The 13,619-nt window shown below is 53.3% G+C and overlaps 2 protein-coding genes across 5 annotated transcripts in view; both read left to right on the top strand.

Annotated features, from left to right (window-relative positions):
• Positions 1–13,619, top strand: part of PSMG1 (proteasome assembly chaperone 1) — a 90,927-nt gene that overhangs the window by 21,227 nt on the left and 56,081 nt on the right. The gene's annotated exons all lie outside the window — the stretch shown is intronic.
• BRWD1 (bromodomain and WD repeat domain containing 1) overlaps positions 1–13,619 on the top strand; it is a 75,827-nt gene that overhangs the window by 21,235 nt on the left and 40,973 nt on the right. For 3 of the 4 annotated variants that reach the window (XR_009551713.1, XM_060198709.1, XM_060198710.1), the window contains exons 10-17: positions 221–291; positions 2,549–2,649; positions 4,576–4,616; positions 6,736–6,834; positions 9,081–9,231; positions 10,065–10,199; positions 10,577–10,705; positions 10,850–11,075. Coding sequence is in view for 3 of the 4 variants with exons in the window: in XM_060198709.1 (XP_060054692.1) it covers positions 221–291; positions 2,549–2,649; positions 4,576–4,616; positions 6,736–6,834; positions 9,081–9,231; positions 10,065–10,199; positions 10,577–10,705; positions 10,850–11,075 (953 nt within the window). In the remaining variant the exon portion in view is untranslated. Of the gene's footprint in view, positions 1–220; positions 292–2,548; positions 2,650–4,575; positions 4,617–6,735; positions 6,835–9,080; positions 9,232–10,064; positions 10,200–10,576; positions 10,706–10,849; positions 11,076–13,619 lie in introns of those variants that run through there. The other variant, XM_060198711.1, reaches the window with a different exon arrangement.

The following is a 13,619-nucleotide window of genomic DNA, read 5'->3' as shown; positions in this document are numbered from 1 at the left end:
CCTGGCCCCATATATATATATATATTTTAAGGCCTATATGTTAGGAGATTGGGCTGCAGGTGTCTCTGTCTCTGTCCCTCTATCTCATCTCCCCTCTTAATTTCTCTGTCTCTGTCCAATAATAACAAAAAGGGTATATTCAAGTATACGCGATTAAAATCTGCATGGCAGCTCTTGCTACTGTGTTAGAGTCACGGATTGAAGACTTCTTCTCTTTCAGCCCACGTCCCCTGAAGTTTACTGAAAAGCCCAGACCGGGTGTCCAGATGCTCTGTTCTTCCTTCAGTGTAGGTAAGGTCGCTTGACTGACTCTGCCCGCTCAGCTTCCATTTTTGTGAAAACCGTGACGAGTGACTGACACCTATCCATTAGGTTTACACTGTGACGCGTAATCATTCAGCCCTTAACTTTTTTTTGTCCTTGTTGTCTCCTGGGTTACTGCTGGGGCTTGGTACCTGCACTAGGAATCCACTGCTCCTGGAGGCTATTTTTTCCCTTTTGTTGCCCCTGTTGTTTATCATTTGTGTTGTTGCTGTTGTTGTTGTTGTTGGATAGCATAGAGAAGTGGAGAGAGGATGGGGAGAGAAAGAGTGACACCTGCAGACCTGCTTCACTGCCCGTGAAGCGACCCCCCTGCAAGTGAGGATCCGGGGATTTGAACCCAGATCCTTATGCCGGTCCTTATGCTTCGTGCAACCTGCGTTTAACCTGCTGCGCTACCGCCCCGCCCCCGAGCCCTTGTGTTTTATTCCCCATCCTGTCTTTCTCAGATTTTCTTTTTTAATTGTTTTTATTCATTTATTGGGTAGAGACGACCAGAAATTGAGAGGGGAGGGCGTGTAGAGAGGTAGAGAGACAGAGACACCTGCAGTCCTGCTTCACTTGCAAAGCTTTCCCCCTGCAGGTGGGGAGCGGGGGCTTGAACCTGGGTCCTTGTGCACTGTAACATGTGCGCTCAACCAGGTGCGCCAGCACTCGGCCCTCAGATGTTCCTTTAAAGCCATCTTTTTAATTTCCGAGCGTGAGACGACCAGAGCCTCACTGGCGCCCGCGGGGCCTCGTGTCAGGATCAGAGTCGGTGTTGGTCACAGGCGGCCCCTGCGCCCACCTGCTCCGCCCTGACCCCTGGGCAGCCGGCTTCTCTCTGGCTTCTCAGTGGACCCCTCAGTTTGGAAAGGAGGTTCAGGCTGCAGCCACGGGGCGTCTGTACACGTGCACGCTGCGGGGCCAGACTTGTGACGCGGGTTAGGGTTAGGGTTAGGGTTAGGGTTAGGGTTAGGGTTAGGGTTAGGGCCTGTCGATCTGTTTGGCACCCAGCTTAGTGAAGTGATTCCCCATTGTCTTTTTCTGTTTGATTTTTGGTTTCATTTATTCCTTTACTTTTTAAAAATCTCTTTACTGGGGGATTAATGTTTTACAGTTGACAGTTTAATACAGTAGCTTGTCCGCGCACGACATTTCTCAGTTTCCCCACGAGGTCCTCTGCCATCCTGTTGCTTTGTTTTTAAAAGCCAGAGCACTGCTCCGCTCTGGCTGATGATGGTGCTGGGGGCTTGGCAAGGGGGAGAGGGGTCTGGCGGCGGCACCACCATAACCAGGCTAAGCGTTACACCGAGCACGGAGACCGACCCGCTCAGAGACCCCGGTTCGAGCCCCCGGCTCCCCTCCTGCAGGGGTTCACTTTCCAAGTGGTGAAGCAGGGCTGCAGGTGTCTCTCTCCCTCTCCTCTCAATTTCTCTGTCTTACACAATGAAACGGGAAAAAAGTGGCTGCCAGCAGCACCGGGTTTGTGGTGCCGGCTCCGAGCCCCCACGGCGGCCCTGGAGGAGTCTTGGCTGCCGCCGCCATGCTGCCTGCCGAGCCTGCACCTCCTTTTCTTCCTCTGCACTGAACTTGCTCGGCAGCGCTTCTTTTAAGACAGCGAGGCCCCTTTATTATTCCCATCGTGAGAGAACCCCAAGGGTTTTAGAGTCTGTTAGCAGTGGGGCCGAGGGAGGTGGGCGGTAGCGCAGCGGGTTAAGTGCAGGTGACACCAAGCGCAAGGACCGGCGTCAGGATCCCGGTTCGAGCCCCCGGCTCCCCACCTGCAGAGGTGTCACTTCACAGGCGGCGAAGCAGGTCTGCAGGTGTCTGTCTTTCTCTCCACCTCTCTGTCTACCCCTCCTCTCTCCTTTTCTCTCCTATCCAACAACGACGACATCATCAACAACAATAGTAACTACAGCACCAATGAGAAACAACAAGGACAACGAAAAGGAAAATAAATAAAATATAAAAGAGTATTTTTTTAAAAAGTGGGGCCGGAGGTCAGACAAATCTTTCATACAGAAAGCATTCACAGCAGAAAAGATTCTAGTTAATTTTCAACAGGCCTCGTACCGTTTGGGGGGCTTCCGCGGAAGCGGGCCTGCTGACGTGAGCTCCGTTGGTGCGAGGGGAGCTCGCCGAGCTTGCTGGCGGGGGGCGGGGGGCGGGGGGCGGGGGGCGGGGGGCAGGGGGCGTGGACGGGGGGCGGTGGCCGGACTGTGGACGCACTTTGCCCTTCCAGGTGGGATGTTCCTAGCCACCGGCAGCACCGACCATGTCATCAGGATGTATTTTTTGGGCTTCGAAGCACCAGAAAAAGTTGCCGAACTCGAGAGCCACACCGTAAGTGTCCGCGCAGTGGGTCCCGTGGGCAAACGTCCGGCAAACGTCCGGCAAACGTCCGGCGTTGCTGTCCCGTGAAGCCGCTCGGAGCACCGCGGCTGTTCTGGGCCGAACGCCAGTGCGGCAGACCGGGCGCACGCAGCGCCTCAGACCCTGCTGGTCGCTGGAGCTTTTAGCCCCAAATTCCGTGTTGCTCTTGCTGTCCCCGAGGAGTCTCGGTCCCTGCCCGCCTTTTCAGATAGTAGAGGCAGAGAGGGAAAGCCGCCCCGGCACCGGAACGTCCTCTGTCTCACGTGCTGAGGCTCAGACTCGAGCCTGGCTCCTGCACGGCGGAGCAAGCTCACTGTCTGCCCAGGTCTGCCGGGGCTCCATGGCGGCCACTGCATTGCCGGGGGATGCCGGGCCCGCCCGCCCGCCCGCCTGCCCGCTCTCTCTCCCCCTCCCTCCCTCTCTCCGTCTGTCTGTCTGTCTGTCTGTCTGTCTCAAACACAAATACTTCCACGTGCCTCTTTGGGAGAGCTCGGGGAGTCTGCAGTGCACTGCTCGGCCCTGGATCAGTGGTGCTAGGGATGGGACAGCTCACACAGCGCTCATGTTGGCTATACCGCCGAGCGCGCTCACTGATGTTTGTCTGAAACCTCCCCCCAGCTATATGTGATTTATTAGTGGGTAGAGACAGAAATTGAGAGAGTGGGAGATGGGGCTGGAGGGGCGGAGACACCGGCAGCCCTGCTTCACCGCTCGTGAAGCTTCCCCCCTACAGGTGCGGACCGGGGGCTTGGACCCGGGTCCCTGAGCACTGTGATGCGAGCGCGCAAGCAGGTGCGCCACCACCTTTGTCTAAAATCTTAACTGTGAGGGGTCAGGTGGCGGCGCACCTGGCTGAGCGCACACATCCGTGCGCAGGGACCCGGGTCCAAGCCCCTGGTCCCCACCTGCAGGGGGAGAGCTTCACGAGTGATAAAACAGGACTGCAGGTGTCTCTGTCTCGCTTCCTCTCTACCTCCCCCTCCCTTCTCAGTAATAAGTAAATAAAAATAAATAAATGAAATCTTAATGGTGACAGTTCATCTGTCAAGTGGGAATGTTCCTCTTAACCTAGGTCATGCAAACAGTGCTATTAATTTATACTAAGATAACCAGTACCCCCAGGTACGAGCATCTTTTCTCCTACGTGAGAAATATTCTAATTATCCGAAATAAACTTTTGATGGCATTTAATCAGCAAGGCGCGTATACCCATTTTCAAATTTCTTAAACAGTTTTTTTAAAAAATATTTTCTAACATTTTATTTTATTTTCTCTTTTGTTGCCCTTGTTTAACATTGTTGTGGTTATTGATGTCGTCGTTGTTGGATAGGACAGAGAGAAATAGAGAGAAGAGGGGAAGACAGAGAGAGGGAGAGAAAGACAGACACCTGCAGACCTGCTTCACCGCCTGTGAAGTGACTCCCCTGCAGGTGGGGAGCCGGGGGCTCGAACCAGGATCCTTAAGCCGGTCCTTGCACTTTGCACCACGTGTGCTTAACCTGCTGCGCTACCGCCCGACTCCCTTATTTTTAGAAAGATCTTAAAAAAATATTTACTTATTTCCCTTTCGTTGTCCTTGTTTTATTCTTGTGGTTATTATTATTGCCATTGTTGATGTTGTTCGTTGTTGGCTAGGACAGAGAGAAATGGAGAGAGGAGGGGAAGCCAGAGAGGGGGAGAGACAGACAGACCCCTGCAGACCTGCTTCACTGCCCGTGCAGCGACTCCCCTGCAGGCGGGGAGCTGGGGACTCCAACCGGGCAACAAAAGGGAGTAAATACTAAAAAAGAAAAACACTAAAAAATAAAACCATAAAAAAATAAAGAGGGAAAGCTGTTTTGTTTTGTTTTTGTTTATAAGCCATGTAGCTGATTCTTTATATTTTTTCTCCTTCAGGATAAAGTTGATAGTATCCAGTTTTGTAACAATGGTGATCGGTAAGTTTGTGTGTGTGTGTGTGTGTGTGTGTGTGTGTGTGTGTGTGTGTGTGTGTGTGTGTGTGTCTAGGCAGATAGATTGATGTTATGCAGCCAATAGACCATTTTGTGTTCTGCAGGTTAGTTAGTGAATGAAGAGTGTCTGAGGCTGGGGAAAAGTGAAATCTTAAGTGCTTGGGACTAGTTAGCACTGGTTCCAAGGACGAGCAGTAGTTGTTCTTAGTTCTACACTGGCTGACTAGGTGCTTTCTGGAGACATGTAGCCGGAAGGAGGGTGAGATCTCTGTGTGGGGAACATTGGAAAAAGTCTTTTCTAGTCAACCATTGGGATGTATTCGTATTCGGCAAGAAAGTTGTCACTTAAGTTAGAGCCTTTGTGGTCCCCAGTCTTTCAGATGCTTCTTTTTGTCTTTATAATCAGTTTCTTTTTTTTTTTTTTTATTAGTGATTTAATAATAATAATTAAGAAGATTGTGGGATAACAGAGCACAGTCCCACACAGCTCCTCCCACCAGAGCTCCGTGTCCCATTCCCTTCACTGGGAGCTTCCCTGTTCTTTATCCCTCTGGGAGTCGGGACCAAAGATTTTTCATTTTTTTTTTAAAAAAAAATTTAGTATTTTCCTTTTTGTTGCCCTTGTTTTTTATTATTGATGTCGTCGTTATTGAATAGGACAGAGAGAAATGGAGAGAGGAGGAGAAGACGGGGAGAGAAAGACAGATACCTGCAGACCTGCTTCACCGCCTGTGAAGTGACTCACCTGCAGGTGGGGAGCTGGGGGCTCGAACCGGCATCCTTATGCTGGTACATGTGCTTAGCGTCACCTGCTCCTAACCTGCTGCGCTACCCGCCTGACTCCCTGGACCAAAGATCTTTATGGGATGCAGAACGCTGGAGGTCTGGCTTCTGTCATTGCTTCTCCGCTGGACATGGGCGTTGGCAGGTGGATCCACACCCCCAGCCTGTTTCTATCTATCCCTATTAGAGCAGGGCTCTGGGGAGGGGAGGTTCCAGGACACATTGGTGAGGTTGTTGGTTCAGCTTTTTTTTTTTTTTTTTTAATATCTTTTTTTTTATATTTATTTTATTTATTTATTCCCTTTTGTTGCCCTTGTTGTTTTGTTGTTGTAGTTATTATTGTTGTTGTCGTTGTTGGATAGGACAGAGAGAAATGGAGAGAGGAGGGGAAGACAGAGAGGAGGAGAGAAAGATAGACACCTGCAGACCTGCTTCACCGCCTGGGAAGCGACTCCCCTGCAGGTGGGGATGAGCCGGGGTTCGAACCGGGATCCTTATGCCAGTCCTTGTGCTTTGCGCCACCTGCGCTTAACCTGTTGTGCTACAGCCCGACTTCCTTTTTTTTTTTTTTTTTTAAGATAAATTTATTACGTAGTCTGGGAGTTGGCACAATGGGTAATGCATTGTACTTCCAAGCATGAGGTCCTGAGTTCAGTCCCTGGCAGTGCATGTGACAGAGTGAGGCCCCCTCCCATCTTGTTAAATAAAAAAGTCTTTTAAAAATGTTTGCTACGAAGGAGAAGAGAAAGCCAGGGCATCACTTTGACATCTGCGGTGCTGGGGATTGAACACAAGACGTTACTCTTGAAGGTCCATTGCTTGATCCACTGCCACTTCCCAGGCCACCAGATGCCTTTCTCAGACTAGAGTTTTTTCTTTTGTTCTTGTTGAGGAATTGCTTTCTAGGACTGTTGTCGTCACTGGGCTGTTTCACATTTTCTTAAAACCAGGTGTCAGTTATTTGAAGCTTTTTTAGCAATTCAAATTGTTCAGAGAGTGGCTTTTTACACGGGGAGGGGCGAGCATGACGTGCGTATCTTGAGCCTCAGAGTGAAGACGCACGTACCGAATGGCTCTTGTGACTTCTGCAGCTTCCCGCCAGGGCAGAGCCCAGTTTTTCAGGCAGTCGTGTTTGGAATGCGCTGTCCTCCACAAGGCAACGCACACCTGATTTTCTCCGTGTAGATTTGTCCTGGGGGCTGGGGCTCTAGGTCTCCCGTGTTCAGCTTACCGATTGCCAGGCTAGAATTTGCTTGTGATTCTGACCGTGGCCCTCAGGATCGTCCGTTTGAGTGTAAGATCTGTCTCTGAATATCTCAAGGTTCTTGAGTGGGAGCAGAGATGGAACAGCGCGAATCTGGAGATTTGAACAGTTGGAATGGAGAAGCATTTTGCTGGACATGGCTACCAGAATCTCGGGGTAAGTCGGACTGTCCACACTTAAGCGGATGCCTTGCGGGGACTTGGTCTCTCTGGCCCTGGCTGGCTGGCTGGCTGATATATATGGTACCTGGGCGTCACGCACACACTTGGCCGGTGTTTCCTACCATTTATTATTCATTTATCTACTTAGGAGGAGACAGGTACTAACGGGTCATAGCACTGCTCCACCCTCCTTGGAGGCCCCCCCATACCATCCCTTTGATGCTGAGGCTTGAACCCAGGGCCCCACACATAAGGAGCCGCACATATCACTTGTCCATACTACCTCTACTTTAAAAATTGAGGGCGGGTTGTAAAAATAACGTCGGCGTGTCGAGTTTCACAAATACACTCTTCTGTAGCTAGCGTTCCAATGAAAGGATGTGTTTATTGAACCCAGGATGATGGAGCTAGAGGCGTGAGAGCCTGGCGTAACCACGCCCTTGTCTTTGTGTCTAGGAGACTTGAAAAGGTGCTCTAGGTAAGGCCACAACATCGCTCACTCGGCCAGTGTGCTGCTTTGCCATGCACTTGACTGAGGTGGTTCAAGCCCCGCCTCCCCCACATGGGAGGCAGCTTTGGTGCTGTAATCTGTCAGGCTGAGTTTCACGGGCGGCTGAGCTTCACGGGCGGGAGTCAGATGACCAGAGACTCATGGCTGAGCTGTAGGCAGTATCTCTTTATTCGTGCAGGACGCAGCACAATCTAAGCCGAGCTAAACTAAACTAAAACTAATATACTTGCCAAGTAGGGTGTAAACAGGATGTGACGCAGAGAGGGTGGAGCGAAAAGTGACTGGTGCAAATCAGGGTGTACTACCAGAGGGGGCGGAGCAAAAAGACGTCATGAACCAGTGGGGATTAAACCAATGCCATGCAGGCAGGGCGGTGCTGAGTTATGTAAATAGAATAGTGTTAAGCAGGGGGGATTAAACCAAATGAAACAGAAGGGGTTTTTAGAAGCAGAATTAGAAGCAGACCAACAGTAGTCTGTCCGTCTCTTGTCTGCCTCTCGATCTCTGTATATAAAGAAAAAAATTTGCCTTGAGGTACATTGGTAAGCTAGCTACCTGGGAAGGGGTACCTGTTTTGCCATGTGTATGACCCAAGTTCTTGCCTGGCACTGCTCTAGAGAGAGCTTCAGTGTTACGGTAGGGGTGTGTGTGTGTGAGTGTGTGCGAGTGTATGAGTGTGAGTGTGTGTGTATGTGAGTGTGAGTGTGTGTGTGTGTGTGAGTGATGGGGGGGATGGGGTGCTTGAACTTGGGTCTTGGCACATGGTACTGTGTGTGTTCAGCTACCTTTGTCACCTCCCGGCCCCTTTTACTGTTTTTTTTTTAATTCCCTTTTTCTCTTGTCTTTTTTTTTGTTTGTTCTTTTTGTTGTTATTGATGTCGTTGTTGGCTAGGACAGAGAAATGGAGAGAGGAGGGGGAAGACTCCCCCCATTTTACTGTTTACAGGAAAAAAACTCCACATAATTTTGTTTTAAATTTTAATATTTACTTATTCCCTTTTTGTTGACCTTGTTATTTTATTCTTGTTATTGATGATGTTATTGGATAGGACAGAGAGAAATGGAGAGAGGAGGGGAAGACAGAGAGGGGAAGAGAAAGACAGACACCTGCAGACCTGCTTCACTGCCTGTGAAGCGACTCCCCTGCAGGTGGGGAGCCAGGGGCTCGAACCGGGATCCTTATGTCAGTCCTTGGGCTTTGCGTCACGTGTGCTTAACCCGCTGCACTACCGCCCGCCTCCCCACATAGCATTTTCCTAGAGGCTGCAGAACTTTGTAGTTACGGGATACCAAGACCATTCTTGTCCAGGGTCTCTCAGGAGTCACATGTATGGAATAGGCGCCCCCTCCCTTTCCACTTCAGGCCACACACCGTCTGTCAGGCGCTTTGGGGATATGAAAGGGAATTCCCTTTCTGTCTCCAAAAAGTTCATGTGTTCCGCCCCTGGGAGAGAGAACTGGTGAAAGTATCAGCTGATCAGAGCTTGGGGCGGGAGGAGGAAAGAGCTAATGGGCCGGGGCGAGGGAGTTTGCGTTGGTAGGTGCTGCGGTGGTGCAGGAGGCTTGTTTGGTCAGAACCGTGCGGGATGCACCCGCCCCTGCTGGCTTTGCTGCAGGCTTCTGCCCGCCGCTGGGTTGGCACAGGCGAACCGGACCGTTGGTCACTGTGTTGGTGAGCGAGTGTGAAGACTGCGTAGCCTGCCCCCAGAGTTCACTCTCTCCTCCTTTAGGGACGTCTCTTCGGAAGAGGAGAGGTTCATGAAGCCTAAAGTAACCATGATAGCTTGGAATCAGGACGACAGCATTGTCGTCACCGCTGTGAACGACCATGTCCTCAAGGTGTGGGATTCCTGCACTGGGCAGCTGCTCCATAACTTACTGGTAGGTGGCTGTGGCTCGGAGACTCTGCTGAAGGCACACTGCCTCCCAGCAGTTCGCAGGCTGTCGCAGCTGGTTTTTACCAGAGCCCTGCTCAGCTCTGGCTTATGGTGGTGCGGGGGATTGAACCTGGGACTCTGGAGTCTCGGGCGTGAGAGTCTCTCTGCATGACCATTAGGCTGTTTGCCCTTCCCCTTGTCTTGTGGGTAGTTTTTTTTTTCGTTTTTTTTTTTTCTTTTCCTTTTTGCCTCCAGGGTCATTGCTGGGGCTCGGTGCCTGCACTACCAATCCACTGCTCCTGGAGGCCGTTTATTTGTTTCCCCTCTTGTTGCCCTTGTTTTATTGTTGTTGTGGTTATTATTGTTGCTGTTGATGTCATTGTTACTGGATAGGACAGAGAGAAATGGAGAGAGGAGGGAAAGATGGGCGAGATGGACACCTGCAGACCTGCTTCACCACTTGTGAAGTGATTCCCCCCCCTGCAGGTGGGGAGCCGGGGGCTGGAACCGGGATCCTTGTGCGCGGTCCTTGCGCTTCTGCGCTGTGTGGCTTAACCCGCTGTGCTACCTCCCAACCCCTTTGGTAGTTTTTTAATGCAGTATAACACATCAAAATTTCCTGAATTAGTCGCTACAGTTGTAAATAGTACATATTTATATAGCTCTAAAGCTAGACAGCCTCAGCATATTATCAAGCGAGTAGAAAAGTATGTTTATACAGTAAAAGCCACGTAAACCCGTCATGAGAAGACGGTGTGCACTCTGGTAGTATGGGCTTTAAAGTGTAAGCTTGTCTCTCACAGACCCTCCTTAACTGTGTGACTCTGTTGAATCAAGGGGCATGCTGATGAAGTGTTTGTTGTGGAGACACATCCCTTTGATTCCAGAATTATGTTATCTGCAGGACACGACGGCAGCGTCTTTATATGGGATATTACAAAAGGCGCCAAGCTGAAGCACTACTTCAATATGGTAAGTAAAGGGGTCTGTCTTCACGCACTCGTCTCCCCTCCTTGTCCTGGCACTTGAAAGCCCAATAACGATTCGACAGTCATTCGTACGTGAGCACACCCCCGTCTTTTACTTGAACAAGTGCGGGAGGAAGTTCTCGCTTTGGCCTGGCGTACGGCCGTGTGTCCCCTCACCTTGAAAACGAATTCTAAGAAGGTCTTTCCTTGTCACGCCTGAACGGAATGTTACCTTGTGCAAAGTCTGCCTCCCGTGCTCGGGGCAACATTCGTCTTTAGAAGGGTCTCGGGGGAGTGCGTCGCAGGCTGTCGGCGAGAAGAGGAGCCGCCCCAGACCCGGGCGTCGGTGACGTCTGTGCTTTCTGCCTCTGCTTTCCCTAGATCGAAGGACAGGGCCACGGGGCTGTGTTTGACTGCAAGTTCTCCCCGGACGGACAGCACTTCGCGTGCACAGACTCTCACGGGCACCTTCTGATCTTTGGCTTTGGATGCAGCAAGCCGTACGAAAAGGTCATCTTTATCACTCTCTTACGGCTTGTAAAACGGGTGCTTGAGAGGAAGGAAAGGAGGCCGGCTTCCTTCTCCCTTCCCAGCCTAGTCCCGGGTCTGATGCGCGATGCTCAGAGTGTGAATGTGTCGGCCTCCCTTCTCTAGATTCCCGATCAGATGTTCTTCCACACTGACTACCGGCCCCTGATCAGAGACTCGAATAATTACGTCTTAGACGAGCAGACGCAGCAGGCTCCACACCTCATGCCTCCGCCGTTCCTGGTTGACGTGGATGGGAACCCTCACCCGACCAAGTACCAGCGGCTCGTTCCGGGCCGAGAGAACTCTGCAGAGGAGCACCTGGTCCCGCAGCTGGGCTACGTGGCTACCAGTAAGCGCTGCACCTTCTCACAAAGCGTCTTTCAAACATTCTGGTCTTTCAAACGATGGGTCATTTGCCTAGAGCAGGAGAGCGGCCCAGAGCGGCCCTGTGGCATATTCAGTGATGCTGGGGCTCGCGGCTCGCTCCTCAGGCTCAGGGACCTCAGGCTTTCAGGCCCCTGGGCTGCTCCCGGGCTGCTCAAGTCCCGGGTTTTCTCAGGCTGGTCTCATGAGCGGGAAACAGCCCGGAGCACCTGGCTCAGTCCCCGTGGCTCTTAGATTCCACGGTGATTCTTGCCGGGATCGGTGGCCGTCGTGAGGGCTGTGCGGTGGGTGTTTCCGGTCCTGTTCCTGCACGTGCTTGCGAGAGGCCACCTGCTACCTTCATTTATTTATTTTTAATATTTATTCCCTTCTGCTGTCCTTGTTTCGTTGTTGTAGTTATAGTTGTTGTCATCGTTGGATAGGACAGAGAGAAATGGAGAGAGGAGGGGAAGACAAGAGGGGGAGAGAAAGACAGACTTTGCAGATGACGAGCCAGCCTTCTCCCTTGTCTTTTTTTTTTAACATGTGCTCAACCAGGTGCGCCACCACCCAGCCCCCCTTGTCTTTTTTTTTTTTTATATTTATTTTCCCTTTTGTTGCCCTTGTTTTTTATTGTTGTTGTAGTTATTGTTATTGTTATTGATCTCATCGTTGTTGGATAGGACAGAGAAATGGAGAGAGGAGGTTAAGACAGAGAGGGGGAGAGAAAGACAGACACCTGCAGACCTGTTTCACCACCTGTGAAGCGACTCCCCTGCAGGTGGGGAGCCGGGGGCTCGAACCGGGATCCTTATGCCGGTCCCTGCGCCTTGGAGCCACGTGCGCTTAACCACCTTGTCTTTTTTTTTTTAAGATTTCATTTGCTTATTAGCAAGGTAGGAGGGTAGGGAGAGAGAAGCAGCCATCACTCTGGCACATGTGCTGCCGGGGACAGCTGAGAGTCCAGTGCCCTACCCGCTGCCCACCCCCGACCACTTGTCCCTTGCCGTGATTGCTCGGTGCCTGTCCTTCAGTTTTCTGCGTTTGCAGGGGCCTCGTGTCGGGGAGCCATTGCGGCCCGAGTCGCTGTCTGACGTGCGCTCTGCTGCTTGGGGCCTCCCCGACCCGTCAGCCCTCGCCCTCGCCCTGACCCTCGCCCTGGCGGCAGTTCCGCAGCTGCCCTCGGGCAGGATCCCCAGGGCTTGCTGGCCTCGCGGTTGTACAGTGTGACCTTGAGGTGGCCTGTGACGACGGGGACACGTGGGCCTTCCTCACGGAGCCCAGGCCCTGCACTGTGCCGCTTCTCCTTCGGTCAGGTGGCCTCTTCGCCGCAAGAGCCCCCGTGGTGTTGGCCTGGCACGGGGGCCGCACCAGCTGCGGTGGTGGCTGACGCCTGACCTGGGTCCAGGATCGGTGCCCCTCGCGGCGGCCCTGCTCCAGGCGCTGCGGTCCGGGCACAGTGGCCGGTGGGCCCTGCCGTCTCCTGCCTCGTGGGGGGCCCGAGGGGGCCGGGGATGTTTGATACGTTCCCCACTATCTGCTCCTTTAAAACATCTCTATCAGAGACGGCCGGACATTGACAGGGTCCGGGGAGGTGGAGAGGGAGAGGGAGAGGGAGAGGGACAGAGACAGCTGCGGCCCTGCTTCACCACTCACAAAGCTTCCCCCTGCGTGGGGGGGCCCGGGGGCTCGAACCCAGGTCTTTGCACTGTGATATGTGCGCTCTTCCAGGTGTCGTCCCCCCCCCCCCCCCCGTGTTGTTAAACATCGTTACTGATTCATTTTCAACTTTGATAGGACAGAGGGTTGAGAGGCGGAAGGGGGTGGGGGAGACGCCTGCCGCGCGTGAAGCCCCCTGCCCAAGGAGGGGACGGGGCCGAACCCACACCGCTGCGCGTGGTAACGCGTGTGCTCAGCCAGGCGCACCAGCGCTGCCGGGCCCCGCCCAGGTGAATGGTGGCTTTTGTTTTTGAGGTGACCCTGCTTCCCCGTGCCCAGCCCACCGGTTTGCTCCCTGCAGGCTGCTTTCTGAGAGCGGCGCCTTCACTGGGCTGTGCTGAGCGTTCGGGCTTCTGGTGGCCTCGGTCCCGTCCCCGGCCCCGGCCCCGGCCCCGGCCCCGGCCCCGGCCCCGTCCCCGTCCCGGCCCTGTCCCATCCCGTCCCGGCCCCGTCCCGTCTCCCTCATGAGCCCGAGCGCCTCTTGTAGGTCTGGCTCAGCGGACACGGAGCCCTTCAGCCGTGCCTGTGCCCCTCAGACCGGACCGGGAGCTGCCGCTCACTCGCCCCACCCGCCCGGGCGGGGATGTCTGCCCTGTGGGCCTGGGTCTCCCGCTACCCCTCCCGGCCGGGGCCGCACTGCCTGCCGGGGCAGCCAAGACAGCAAGGGTGCTGCCATCCACGGGCCGGGGGCCGAGTGTCTCCCTCCCCCGGCACGTCCTCGGCTGTGGGCTCTCCTCTCCCCTCCTCTCCCTTCCCCTCCCCTCCTCTCCCTTCCCCTCCCCTCCTCCCCTCCCCTCCCCTCCCCTCCTCT

The sequence above is a fragment of the Erinaceus europaeus genome, chromosome 9 (genome assembly GCF_950295315.1).
Source record: "Erinaceus europaeus chromosome 9, mEriEur2.1, whole genome shotgun sequence".
Taxonomy (NCBI): domain Eukaryota; kingdom Metazoa; phylum Chordata; class Mammalia; order Eulipotyphla; family Erinaceidae; genus Erinaceus; species Erinaceus europaeus.
This window is presented reverse-complemented; position numbering and strand designations above follow the sequence as displayed.